This window comes from Ptychodera flava, chromosome 21 (genome assembly GCF_041260155.1).
Source record: "Ptychodera flava strain L36383 chromosome 21, AS_Pfla_20210202, whole genome shotgun sequence".
Classification (NCBI taxonomy): Eukaryota; Metazoa; Hemichordata; class Enteropneusta; family Ptychoderidae; genus Ptychodera; species Ptychodera flava.
Genome location: NC_091948.1, coordinates 15450774 through 15464050, shown reverse-complemented (window position 1 = coordinate 15464050; position 13277 = coordinate 15450774). Strand labels below are relative to the sequence as shown.

Below are 13277 nucleotides of genomic sequence, written 5' to 3'. Positions count from 1 at the left end.
TGTTAAATAGGTAAAAATAAGAAAACAACTGATTGGCTTTGCCTGACTTTATATATGACAAACAAAACAAACTGACCAATGAGTACTTGGCTTCATATGACAGTGTATACGGGTGAACTAGCAATACCTTTGAGTTCATGCAACAGCAATACCTTGACACAAATTTTCAATCAAACGGAAACACATTTCCCCTCACTTCCTAAAGTTGGTAGAGTACTTACGGATCTCGTTGAAATAGAACGGAAAGTCACCCGGAATAGAGCAGACTATCCTTGCTTTGAGAAATGTTGTCCAGATATTATCTAACAAGTGATCACTGCCGCCCTTGTCCTTGGTACACACCCTTGCGACTCTGGAAAACCGGCTCTGTAATTACACAATCATATTTTGAGGTTACCATATCTTACTACCTTACCATATCTTATGAAATAAATCTGTCAGACCTGTAATGTCAACATGTGTTTCAGCCTGCCCGATTTGACCTTCACAACTCCCCTACATTAAAGGTAATACAGCAAAAAAAGTTGAAATATTTGTTGATACAGGAAATGCCACTATGCAGATATGTGGGAAGGTAGGCATCATGTTGATCAGGAGGTTGGAAATTAAACTCCTGTAAATCATCTACTTGGCAAACATATCAAAGATCAAAAGATTCTATTATCTGTGTTACATCCAACATTTCAAGTCAGTGGCTCTCATGTTGTGGTTTATGAGGTGGCAAAAAGGAAAAAACTTAAATCACCCAATCACATTGTTCCGATGGATTTTTCAGAAACTAAATATTTCCTCACCTTGCCAACACTATTATACTCAACTGCAGTCTCCCGCAGGAAGAAAAATACTTCCTCGCCAAGATGATAGGATGAAATAAAATCAGGTTCTGAAAAATGAAGAGGGGTGGATAAAGAAATGTTAAAAACCAAGCATATACATGAATGCAAAACAAGTAATATTCTGTAACTTTTGCGTAATCAACTATTTATTTGAAATGAAAAATGTGAAATTTTTGTTAGTGTCAACTTGTGTGCTTTGAAAAATACAAATTTCATATGATTTTCTTCTCATAAACTTTATCCAGCGTCAGGAAATCAGCATTGCGTTCAGGACATGCTGAAATAAACTGATATACTTTGTCCATTAGAACGAGGAAATAGAATCTTCTGATCCTGTTGGCCAGGTCAGAAAATAGGAAGACTATGTTTATCCACATGACCATTTTTCACTTTGTGTTCTCCCTGATACAATAAACACCATTTAGAGATTTCCTTTAAAAGTGTGATGTTATAACCGTCTGTTTCATTTCAGGTGAAAGTGACAAATGTTCCCATGATCCTTTTGATCATCTACAAAAAACATCTTGATCTTGTGGATGTTAATCACAGGAATCATCCACCATTAAAAAATTAATTCCAGAGACAAATTTGCCTTCATGTTCCAATTGGAATCAGTACTACCTGTGAGTTGGCTGTAAAAGCTATATTTCACACATTTACAATTAGTTCACAGACAGAATCCTGCATTGTTAATCACTGTTTCACGTTTAAAATCCTGGAATCACAAAGCAATCAATTAATGTTCACCCACAAACACCAATTTTTAACTCAGGTGTTAGTGATGCCTTTATGTATACTTCACCTGACGTCCATCTATGTTCCTTATCTTACTACTGTTTGTATGCAATTGTTTAACACCCACTCCGTACAAGGTTCATAGAATTAGGACAATGTATCCAATTTTTTGACAGAGAGCCCAATGTCCAAATATGGATGAAAGCATGAACAAAGTAGGTACTACAATGATATCACACTGAAACTAAAACTGTTTGAAAACTGACAAAACCGACTTGAATGCTTACAAAGTGAAAATGTAAGTTTCTCAAATCTTACCATTCAACCATTTGGAATCAGAATCCTCTGTTACGAGGTCCGTTTGAAGCATGACGGCATTTGTATCTGCACTGCGAACTACTGCTGATTTACTGCCCATGGAGTCCAACACGGTACCAGCGTAAAGGTCTCCACCTGGATGTGACAACACAAACAAGAATTAATTTCTGGCCATGAAAAGTAGTGTGCTGTAAAAGGGGCAGTCTTCAATCCCTGGTTCTCGCATTAACATTTATTGACATCGACTGTTTAGGTGATTTCAGTCCTCTGTTCTCTTTGAAAGTTGTGCACGTTCAGTCAATTTGTTCACAGCTGAAGCTGATAAAGAAACTGCCCCTTTTCACAAGAGTCGCCCACCTGGACAACCATTTATTTGTACAAGGTCCCTCCATATATTTAGTATTTTCATGTCTTTATAAGACTACAAATATTCTAAGATGTACCAAAGGTTTTTTCAAACACTCTATCACAGTTCCTGACCAAACTGACTGCAAATGGACTGAAAATTGTTTAATATACTTACCAGCAAAGATTGCTTGATTCCGCTGACCAGCAGCGAAGGGAGCTTTGTATAAACCATTTATCGTATCATTGTGGGTAAGACTAGAATCCTGTAACAGACAAAGTGGGAAAAATGTTGGAGGTCATATTGTTCCCTTCAAAGCAGAAATCTTGTGACGAGTTTCTCTCCTTTGTTAAATTATTTCTGTCTGTGGTTTCCTTTGCAGCACATTACATTTATTTTGTTAAAAATCCATAATTGCAACACTGTGAAATTTGCTTATCTTTTTTTCAGTGATAATTAACCTTTCTCATCAAATCAAACCGTCATGATCAGAAAGACACCCTCTAAGAAATACAACTCAATACTCACATTAAAGTACTTGCAGCTGGGCGCATTGGCATTGGTACCACACACAAGAAGTCTGTTATTGTTTTGTTCAATAACTGTAATAAAATTTTGGCATTCTTCTTCTTCTTTGATTAACTTACAAAACCTCTTGTCATCTTCATTGGGCGGCCATGAAATGTTATGTTGTAAATGAAAATTGCTGTTTGTGTTGTACGCATATAATGAATCCTTCGAGCCAACATAAAGAGTGCCATCTATGAGTCTTGATATGGAAATGGGTCCTGCATGGATTTTTCTGACATCTGAAACTAGAACAGAACAAAAACAAATATTTACTTGCTTGTGACGTAAGGCAGGAACCCTTTTATTGAACTTAAGTCTTTTCTGCATAAAAGTTAAAGGGCAGTGGTTACAACCCTTTAAATTTCTCAAAGTGAGACATGATTATGAACAGAATTTTATGCAAAGTAGGCATTCACTGTTTGAGTAAAAACAGCAGAGAACACTGAACTGTCATGGGTTTTAAAACAATCATGGAACCACATGATGACAAACACATGATTCTCTTGTGTATATGTAATATGTATATATTTTTATCAGTTAATCAACAAGTCAGCATACAACTTCAGTATACCTACTTTCACCAAATGACCAATACCTCATGGCATATATCTGTCAAAAGAAACAAAACACAGCACACTCTATTTCTTCGGGTAATAAGGAGCGGCTTGTGATTGGAATTTCTATTCTTCAAGAAATCATTCTTTCCTCATAACTAGCACAACTGCAAACTTTTCATTGACAAGCAAGTATGGTTGTTCACGTAAATAGGACAAGGAGGTGTATGAAAATTTGTGGCTGTCCATTTCTGGAGTTAACAGGTTATTGTCCCCTGAATACAATCACCTACTTCCTTCAAAGTCTACTTATTTCTATGACATTAAACCTTCCGGGAAATCCATCATGATTTCAACACCTGGAGGTTCACTTCACCAAACTATTTTGAGTCAGGCTGGACTTCGACTTTGTTGGTTGGCTATTTGGGACAAAGTAACATCCAATACATGGAGTTAAAGGGTAGATTTGGTGGGTTTTCCCGTATGTGAGATACTTTTGTGTTTCCTTTTGCACATTGTTTGAAATATTGGTACCAAGAAACAGAACCTGTACGAGCACAAGTTACAAGTCTCTCTATCGTTGAAGTACGTGAAGACCTTCAAGTAAATATTGATTAAACCGTCCATCCTCAAAACAAAACATAACAACCTGACGACAATGGACACACAGTCATTCTACCTTGTCGGGTCACATCAGAAGTCAAAACACAACAAAGGTAATGAAAATTCCTGTCTGATGACACCATCTGTTGATCATAAAATTTGATCCTATTGTCTCTGAGGTGAAAAATCGGACATCCTTGATACCATGTGACTTGATTATTTGGAAATAAATTTGATCAAATACAAATTTAAAAGTTTGAGGTTAATACATGTCTAAGAAGGAAGAGGACAACAAGATCCTCGCAATTCAAAATGCCGATTGTTTCCTCTCTCTCAAAATAGGCAAAGTTTGTGAATGTTGAAACAAGCATATGAACAAACATACAGTAGGATCTAATCAAGACATGGGGCTTCCACTTGTTAGGTTCCTTCAACCAAATCAATGAACCACTTCAACGATCACTGCTGACCTCACTGCTCCCCTTTTTCAGCAACTTTATATTTCAAATTCCTCATTTTCACCTCTTTGATTTTGATTTGCCATTATCCGACCTGCGGGCTCAAAGTCTTTCACGACTTTGTTCAAAACTTCTCAATTATATAGGAACTGGCCATTCAAAGAGACACAGAAGTTTAATGGGTTTGGTCGGAATTACCTTGACACCGGGTACGGCTTGCAGCAATTTTTTTCCTCCTAAATTGAAACCCTCTTCTTGAGAACACCTACGCACCATTCACATGCAAATTTACTACACAATGTAACCCACTTGAAACCAAACTATAGTGGCACATGATTGTGTGTCTTCATCCTGTCAAAGTTTGTATCTCCAGACAAAAATTTGTAACTGACACAACCAAACAATCTTAAGCTATCTGATATAGTATTTTGATTTGCCAAGTGTGATTGGCTCACTTGAAACACTGGAGTGTCACCTCATGGTATCTCACAAACACACATGATGAGGACATGTACTTCAGATAATTAATTACAGAGAAACTTTTACAATATCTGTACTACAAGACTAATCAAACCATAGCGCTAACTTGTCTGTTTCCTGACAGAACTATAAGGGACTTTTTCAATTAGCTTTACCTGCTGTAGTTCCCTCTGGTCACAGGGTCACAGCTATCTAGCTTTTTTAAAAAAGATGCTTCAGCCTGAATAAGAAGAGTTGTACAAACTCACCTTGCACTGTTTTTGACTTTGGGACTTGGTCTCTTGGAAAACCACTTGTGGATGCGACGTCTAAAATTACTAAAAGACAACAAATGCTACAGAGAAGAATGCTCCTTTCAAATAATAAACTTGTAAAAATTGCCATCTTGATCTCTATCTGTAAGATAAAACACGAGATCTCATCAGCTGCAATGTCACAAATGAAGGAATGACAGAAATTTATGTGCGTGAAGTATAAAGTTTTCCAGGATTTACAGGTAAGTGACAATGACATCATACTTCTAAATTTTCATTCTCTGTTTAAATGTGGTAAAACCCACACACAGTCCCGCGATAGAACACAACGTTTCACACTGAATGAAACTCAACCAATTTGTAATGACAATATCAGTTTGACAGAGTTTCTGTTTCAGAGAGTTTATTCCTGGTTTCATTCAGGAAATTGTGATATGAAACATCTTATTTTCTCAGAAAGATAATAATTCACATGAACACTGATATTCGATCACGTATCAAACTTTGTACTTGACAGCCCTACACAGGTATTGGGAAGAGAAGTGCTACACACAAATACACAATGTAGTAATGCTCACACGTACACACATTAAATTAACTGATACATACTCAGGTACACACTGTCCAAAACCACACGTACAGGATACCATACAGCCACAATTTTAGAGTGACTCTATGAGACACACACTCTGTGGACTTTAACACCAAATAGGTATAGAATAGCCTTTAAGTACGGCAAGACTTTAAGAGACACCGACATTGCCCACTGAAAAAGATCCGATCAATAAACGATTTTTGATGTTCATCCGTGAGGGAATTGTCGCCAATCAATAAAGCTGGCAAAAGAGCCGGTCGTCCGTGAACAGTTTACCAAATGACAACAGTGTGTCAAGGGGAACTTCAAGGTAATCACCAAAATGTGCACCGAGAAGAAATGACCTGCCAAAAAATAGAGGTAGAGGTACAAAATTTCCATACAGTACAAACATGACGGCTCAAGTTGTCTTCCACTTCAGTTTCACGGTACATGAGCACATTCATTCACTGAAATTTGCATTTTTATGTGAACAGCTAAATGTTTTATAACCGTCTTGAGTTTTCAAAATAGTCAATACAACAAGCTAGTCAACAAACTGGAAGAATGAAGAAGCTAGAGTACTACCTAGAGCTGCTAAACTGTCAAAATTGTTAGAATAAGGTGGACTGAAAATGGATTGTCAAGTCCTACAAGCCACTAATACAAAACCAAGTTTTGATTTTAAGGAATTCAAACTACCGTCAATGTTTTCTTTGGCTCACTCAACATTGTGAGAAGTGATTAGGGTACGGAACAATTCAAAACTGGACAACCATTTGGAGACATTAACACATGGTGTTTAGTACAAGTAGTATCATAAAAGACACGATTCTTTACATTCGCTCAAACATTTTCAATCCAATGTCATGGAGGGTATGTCGATACACCTCCTACCAACCAGTAAAACCGAGCACCATACGTAGCTTGACCGTTTAAAGGCCAATGAGGTTACACAGGTCAACCCAAAACTTGTGAAAACAACAACAACAAAATACATTACCTTGATAAATATCTAATGCCCCTGTTCCTGAGTATATGGAGGTAGATAAATAATCTTCTGGATACAAAAATAAAACTCTGATATAAAATTTTCTTGGCTAGTATAGGAGTACTATTTACACATTATGATTGCACTGAATTTCCATGTATCTGGGAGGGAAGGCTTGAACAGTCCACACACTTCCTGTGTATGTGTCACACCAAATACGGGAGTGTCAACATGGGTGGGAACCAATCAATGGCTCCCATGGTTATGACTGATAATGGTACCGGCCAGTTGTCGTGGAGATAACCTTATGAACCCGGCTATGCTTGAGAGACTGATTAGACAGTCTGTCCCAATGACGTCTTTTACACAGCAGTGTATGTAAATGCAATGACAAGATAAACAGTCTTGAGTCTTCATTCAGTGATGTTAGCGTGAAAGACGGAAATTGTGAACAATGCCGCCACATTGTTAGCCATAAAGCTATGAATGAAATGCTGACCAATTTACGGTTTGTCAAAAAGTTACTTCCAAATTTCCACAAATTACTGTACTTTGTAAATTGGATAAAACTGGACTGGCGTCAAAAGGTGATTAGCAAACCAAATTGATTCCCATGACACGTACATTCGACGTCACTTTCCATTTCTCCAGTTGTCTTCCTCACTACTGAGCCAATTAAAATGGTAGACTGCTCTGTAACGCTGATATTTAACTAATTTGAAAGTCAAAGATTACTTAGAAGAGAAACACAATGTGATTAACTGTTTGAGCTGATGATACCTTATCCGCAATCATTGTCTACATGTGCTGTTTCAGTACAAAATAATTCTTACAAACTTTTTAGTTTTTTTTCTGTTATTTCATACAACTTATAAGCTTCATACAAATTATCAAAGTCTTTAAGAAACAGATGAGTTCAAATCAAATTCATTTTTCTTCCCTTTGTACGTGACTCATTACATAATTTGCACACATCAACAAATCCCTTTTCCAGTCAAACACATTGTCAATTTAGGAACACTACATTGTTTTCTGAAGAACGATTCGAAGTCACTCATCAGTAATTTTATAAGCTGCTTTGCTGTAAATAGCTGTGTTTTGACCAGCCTGATGGAATAAGTTCCTTTTAACCAGACTGAACTTTGAACACTTAGTACCTCTCTGCATGGTGTATATCTCATGGCTGTACAATTGAGAAAAAAATTGTGCTTGACTGCGACCCTGGAGGTGTTTTTTTAATTTAGGAAACCCCAGATGAGATGGTACTTGAACTGATGGTGCTTAAATTTTTGACTACTTAAAATGTACTTGGAATACTGCACATATTTTACATGTGCATCTATGGGTCAAAATTTAAACACATTAAAAAAATCAATATAATCAGCGTCATAAATATACTCTTTTCTTAGACGATTAATAGTATATTTGTTTACCTAAAAAAAGACTAATCTGTCAATTTTCGGAAACAACTGAAGGCCACAGGTTGGATTTAAATTTACAGCATGTGATAAAAAAACCTACTAAAAGTAATATGAAGAGATTTGACATTGTGACTCGTGTGTACACAGTAATATCCTATAAAATTTTTCTCAAATCCTGTACGACTGACTGTCAGAATTTTTGTCAGCTGACCAGACAAGGGACCACTTGGTTTGACGATACGAAACCCCTCCTCCAGAATACTTCACTGGAAGTGACAAGTTCATGCATAGCTGTGCGATCACTCAGTGCCTTTCTAATGGGATATCCTGGAAAAGCACTTTTTATGTAAACTAAGGGATTACCAGCTTCTTCATTACACAGGATTTTCACTCAAAAAGGTGAGGAAAGGGTGTAAAACTCACAAGACAACCACAGGGACCCACCCTTGACATTCATGGTATTTCAGTCAAGTTCAGATTAACAACCAAAGTTCAATTTAAACATGCCCAGGTGTTCACAGGAACCACATTTCCTCCCTACGGCTAACATCCTGAGACAAAACACTTGTGTCTACAAAAAAATGCCCAGAATAGCCAACATACAAAATGAGTACAATGCACATACAGCCAAGACAAACTGTGCTGGCATGAAAGCTCGAAAAGGTGGAGGGCATTCACATGGCAATTGTCTCCTGTCATCCAACTTGATTTTACACTAGACAGAACGATCATCACTTACAGAATAGTTCAACACCACCAATCACAATCATGCTACAGAATATTACGACACAAATATTTCACTGAAGTTCAATTATGTCAGGAAAGATTTTCTTTTAAGATTGCCTGTTCAAACTCACAAACAAATGTCCTACAACATATTCAGCTGGCCTTTCAGAGTTAAAAGAGACTGAATTTGTATACATGAAATGACGGTTGACCACAGAAGTACGTGACCCGCATCACAATACAGGAAGAACCTATAGCTAACAGGACCTTGGTTTGAACAGGTAGCCACGGAAACTTCAGAGGAGATAACCTCTATGCGATTGCAGCGACAGGTTTGGACAATCAAACCAGGGAAGGAAAGGTTCGGAGGTCAATGGAAAAAATCAGGCCTGAGCTGAGGGTCTGTGACCTGGGTTATATACCATTGTTCAAAATAGAGCATAAAGAACCTTTGAAAAATTCATCATGATGGGACCTTTAATTAGACTAAGCCAGAGTATTCAAGATTATTTGGGAACGAAGTCCAGATTATCTGCAATACTGTATGTAGGGATAAGTCCAAGATTCAAAGGGTGTTATTATTTCTGCAAGTCAAAGCCACTCCATACAGACCAAGTCCAAGAGCCGGCCTTGAGTTTGTATGTAAATTTAATTGAAAACAACAACCCTTTTTGTCAATGATTTACCACCAACAGCTTGGGATAAATTGTTATCTACTACTATCTATCAATCCAACTGTTACGATCTCAAGGTTCTGGGGGTCACAGACAGGTAAAGATATAGGAATTTCCAACTGACAAAAATGATATACTTAAAACGGGTAGAAAGCTGTTGGATTAGGGTCTAGGGATCTATTAATAATTCAGAACAGGTTCTTTAAGCACCCTGACAGTTACAAACGGTAACACATTGCCATAATTCATGAAATACTAGTACACAAAACTTTAATCATGAATAAATTTGAAAGCAAACCAATGTGCGGTCACACCTAAGGACATGGTTGTTGTTGGTTTTTTTGCGTTTTGTTTTCATTGCAAGCATTGTCTTTGTCTTTTTTTTTCCACAATGCATGTTGAAGAAAGACCGGATTTGGACATCATGGCAAGCTGTGAGGCGCATAAGTGGCAGGTACTTTTTTTTTTGAAATGTCCGTGGAAAGTCTGTTGAATGGTAGTACTATCTACAGGCAGACTTATACAGGGCCATCGGCACGTCTGAGGGGCAGTGGCGGGAAATGAGGCAGGTATACAGAAGTGTAGAGTCTTCCATTAAGGTGACTGAATTGCTGTCGCTGTGCACATTTAACCAACAGCCATCCAAGCAAGCACTGAAACCCTAAACAATGACTATGTTGTTATCAATAGGGTTTCTTTTTTTCTCTTTCCTTTGAGCTCCTCTCTATAGACAGGCTCACAACGGTTTCACTGGGGGAGTATTTATATGCAAATTGGAACCTCACCGATCTTTTCAAACTGGACCTCAATGGACAGACCACTGAACAAGACTTAAGACATCAAAAAGAGTCGAGATGAAAGACCAGGGGTCCTTCAGACTTAAAAAACCCAGTAATGAGATGGTATCATAGGCCTTGGGAGGAAACCTGTTTTTCACTTGCTCTGTTCACATGCAAGCTACTGAGAACGGCATCAGCTTCAGTACTGCTATTTAACTGCACAGTGATTTTTGTTTCAACATAAAAACTGCAACAACTGCATGCATGCACAATGCTTCACTTGGCCTGAACTCTGACCGTGTTGAGGTGATTAATTAAGCGCTGCAAAAGTTGCAGCTTTCTGAATTGGTCAACAAAACATGATTCTGCAGCCCGGGGAGAAACCTTTGCACACGGTGGAGGACATCAAAGTGTCTGCCAGGTAACGAAGCCATGCATCTATTGACCAGCTCCAGGCTATTAACCTAAATCAACACGAATGCACTGAGCACTTTTGTGGAAACTCTCTGCGAGCATGACAGTTACAACTGTCCCTGCCCCCTACAACCGCCATGCAACACAATCAACCCACATTTGCACTTTGAACTTCTTCATCACGCAGTAAAAACAAATGCAACAGGTGGGGCACTATACCTGATAGCTTCGTCAGGATGTAAATCAGGCACACAGGTCCACTACCTGAAGGAATATATCCAAATGTTGGCAAAATTTTCAGCTTTTCCAAACATGGCTGGGACAGTTGCAGCACTAAGATATCCACAGGTCAATTGTGTACACACAACAGGTTGAATTTTAACAGTCAAGGGATTAACAATAGGCCGTACCATTATAAGAAGGGGTGGGTAAGCCTCATTCAAAGGGGTTGGCACATTAAACGATGTATGAAAACCACTTGTTAAGCTGTTTTAAGTCAGGTAAACACACCAGCTTCGAATCTTTTCCTCTTTCGCTTTCTCTTTCACCTCGGTCAGAATTCAGTCAGACAAGCTACGAAAAAGAAAACAATCTTGCCAAGGTGGATTTCACCATGATGATTTGCATTTTAAATGGAACAATGCCAAAGTCTGCCCAAGTGTGTACACAACTAGCACTTTTCTTGTTCATGGTCCTGTTGTGTTGTTGAACTGCAATTAAGAGGTTTCACACTTCATTTTACACAGACAATTCCATTGCACACACTCAAATTCAACATTAGATTTGGCACTAGTTTTGCCTGGTTACTACACACAAGATAATCCATAATACCCCATAATTGGTGGCTACAGCAGAACAACACGCAGGCCAGTCTGCATGTAAAGATGTATTTATTTCACAGATCAAAGGTCCAGGCTAACATAATCATGCAACATTTGAAAATAATCTGCAAACTCTCTCTAGCATAGGTAATTTACACTATAATTAGCCTTTAATTACACTTTATCATGGTAATTATTGCATTTACATAAGCTTCATCCTCTCATTTTAATTTCATTTCCTTTATTTTTAATTAACAACCAAGACTTTTTAGTCACCTCCTTTAGTTTTCATTTCGTTCCACCATAGACAGTCTCCCTTCTACTGTATGGTTCGACAAACCAGTCAAGACTCTACAACAGCATATGTATATCATATTTTGGGGGATGAAATAGTAAACAGCCTATCAAGTGTGCTAGCCAGGCTTGCTGTAGAAGAATTGTGTGTGATTGTAGGAACAGCAAGTTTGTTGGCATATGTCCAGAAAAGACTCCATGCCGTGAAAGAGATCTTTAATAAGAATGGTCTCTTGTTTCAACAGTTGGCTAGGCTGCAATGACTTGTGAAGATAGCAACAAACCAGGGTGTATTTAAGCTCTGCATGGCATAGGGTGATAGTCTGCAGGGAATTGGTAGAAGTCTGGGCACTGATTAGCTGTTGCTTTGCATGAGCATTCATAGAGGAACCAAACATTGACCAATTTTTCTACCACTGAAAGAACATAAACGCAGTCTGTAAACAGCATATGCTCAGCAAACACTACTCAGATAAACAAGGAGCTGCATTGGTCTAAAGTCCACAATCAAAAGAGCACTCCTGTGAAATTTGTTTCACTCAAAGCAAATCCTCATTACTTCTTAGGAGCAGAAAAAATGAAAACACTGCATTTCGTAAAATATGCACCTTTCATAGAGTTTATTTCTCAAAGAACTGTTGTGAATGACATGCCATACATCTCGAAGGAAGTCTAGCCATCTGATGGTTGCTAGGATACCACTCATCTTGACTAATCAATAGAAATATCTTGGTGTCCAAACTTTGCAATCATGTCACGATGTTATATTAAAGAACATCAACAACTTGATGAACCAATACACAAATCAAAACCAATTACTCAAGATTAATAACAATGACAAGACAACTCATTGGGTTAGAGAAATCTTTGCTCAGATCTTGCTCTGGTGTATGGTAATATTTGCTCCCAAGAAGTGTTGTGTAACAATACAGATATATAATGGAATCACGTTTGGGACACCTGAGTAATTCATTGTTCCTTTATTTTTTATTTTTCTGCCCATTTCCTTGCTTGCAATCGTGCAAACATATTGAAATAAATACCAATTTGACTGGTACAACAAGAATGTCATTATAAACATTATCTGGTTGGATAGGACGTTAACAATAGGTCTTTTCAAGACACTTCACTCCATGCGAGGAATTCCTTGTAAAACCTCCGTCTTTTTTATGATATTTTTAATAGCAAACACTACTATATTTATAAGTTGACAAAGTGGTGCTAACACTGGAAAGATATATTGAGTTTACTGTGGAGATCAACTAATGATTGCTGTAAATGCCTATGCAGAAGAGTTTCCAACTCCACAAACTTGCATTCATAGCTTGTCTTACTGATACTGTTGTACCTATTTGTGTATGGTTGTTGTGTCAGGGTTTTTTCACTGTTTTTGTTGTTGAGTTTTTCAAATTTTGAAATGGGCGGACAG

At 37.8% G+C, this 13277-nt stretch overlaps 1 protein-coding gene across 50 annotated transcripts in view; it reads right to left on the bottom strand.

The window, feature by feature from the left end:
• The window catches only part of LOC139121513 (semaphorin-1A-like), a 97215-nt gene that overhangs the window by 19266 nt on the left and 64672 nt on the right, over positions 1-13277 (bottom strand). For 38 of the 50 annotated variants that reach the window (XR_011549299.1, XR_011549300.1, XR_011549301.1 and 35 more), the window contains 6 exons: positions 5149-5296; positions 2764-3050; positions 2413-2500; positions 1890-2024; positions 795-883; positions 222-366 (listed from right to left, as the gene is read on the bottom strand). Coding sequence is in view for 44 of the 50 variants with exons in the window: in XM_070686424.1 (XP_070542525.1) it covers positions 222-366; positions 795-883; positions 1890-2024; positions 2413-2500; positions 2764-3050; positions 5149-5284 (880 nt within the window). In the remaining 6 variants the exon portion in view is untranslated. Of the gene's footprint in view, positions 1-221; positions 367-794; positions 884-1889; positions 2025-2412; positions 2501-2763; positions 3051-5148; positions 5297-6731; positions 6916-10952; positions 11111-13277 lie in introns of those variants that run through there. The other 12 variants (XR_011549304.1, XM_070686427.1, XM_070686431.1 and 9 more) reach the window with 4 other exon arrangements.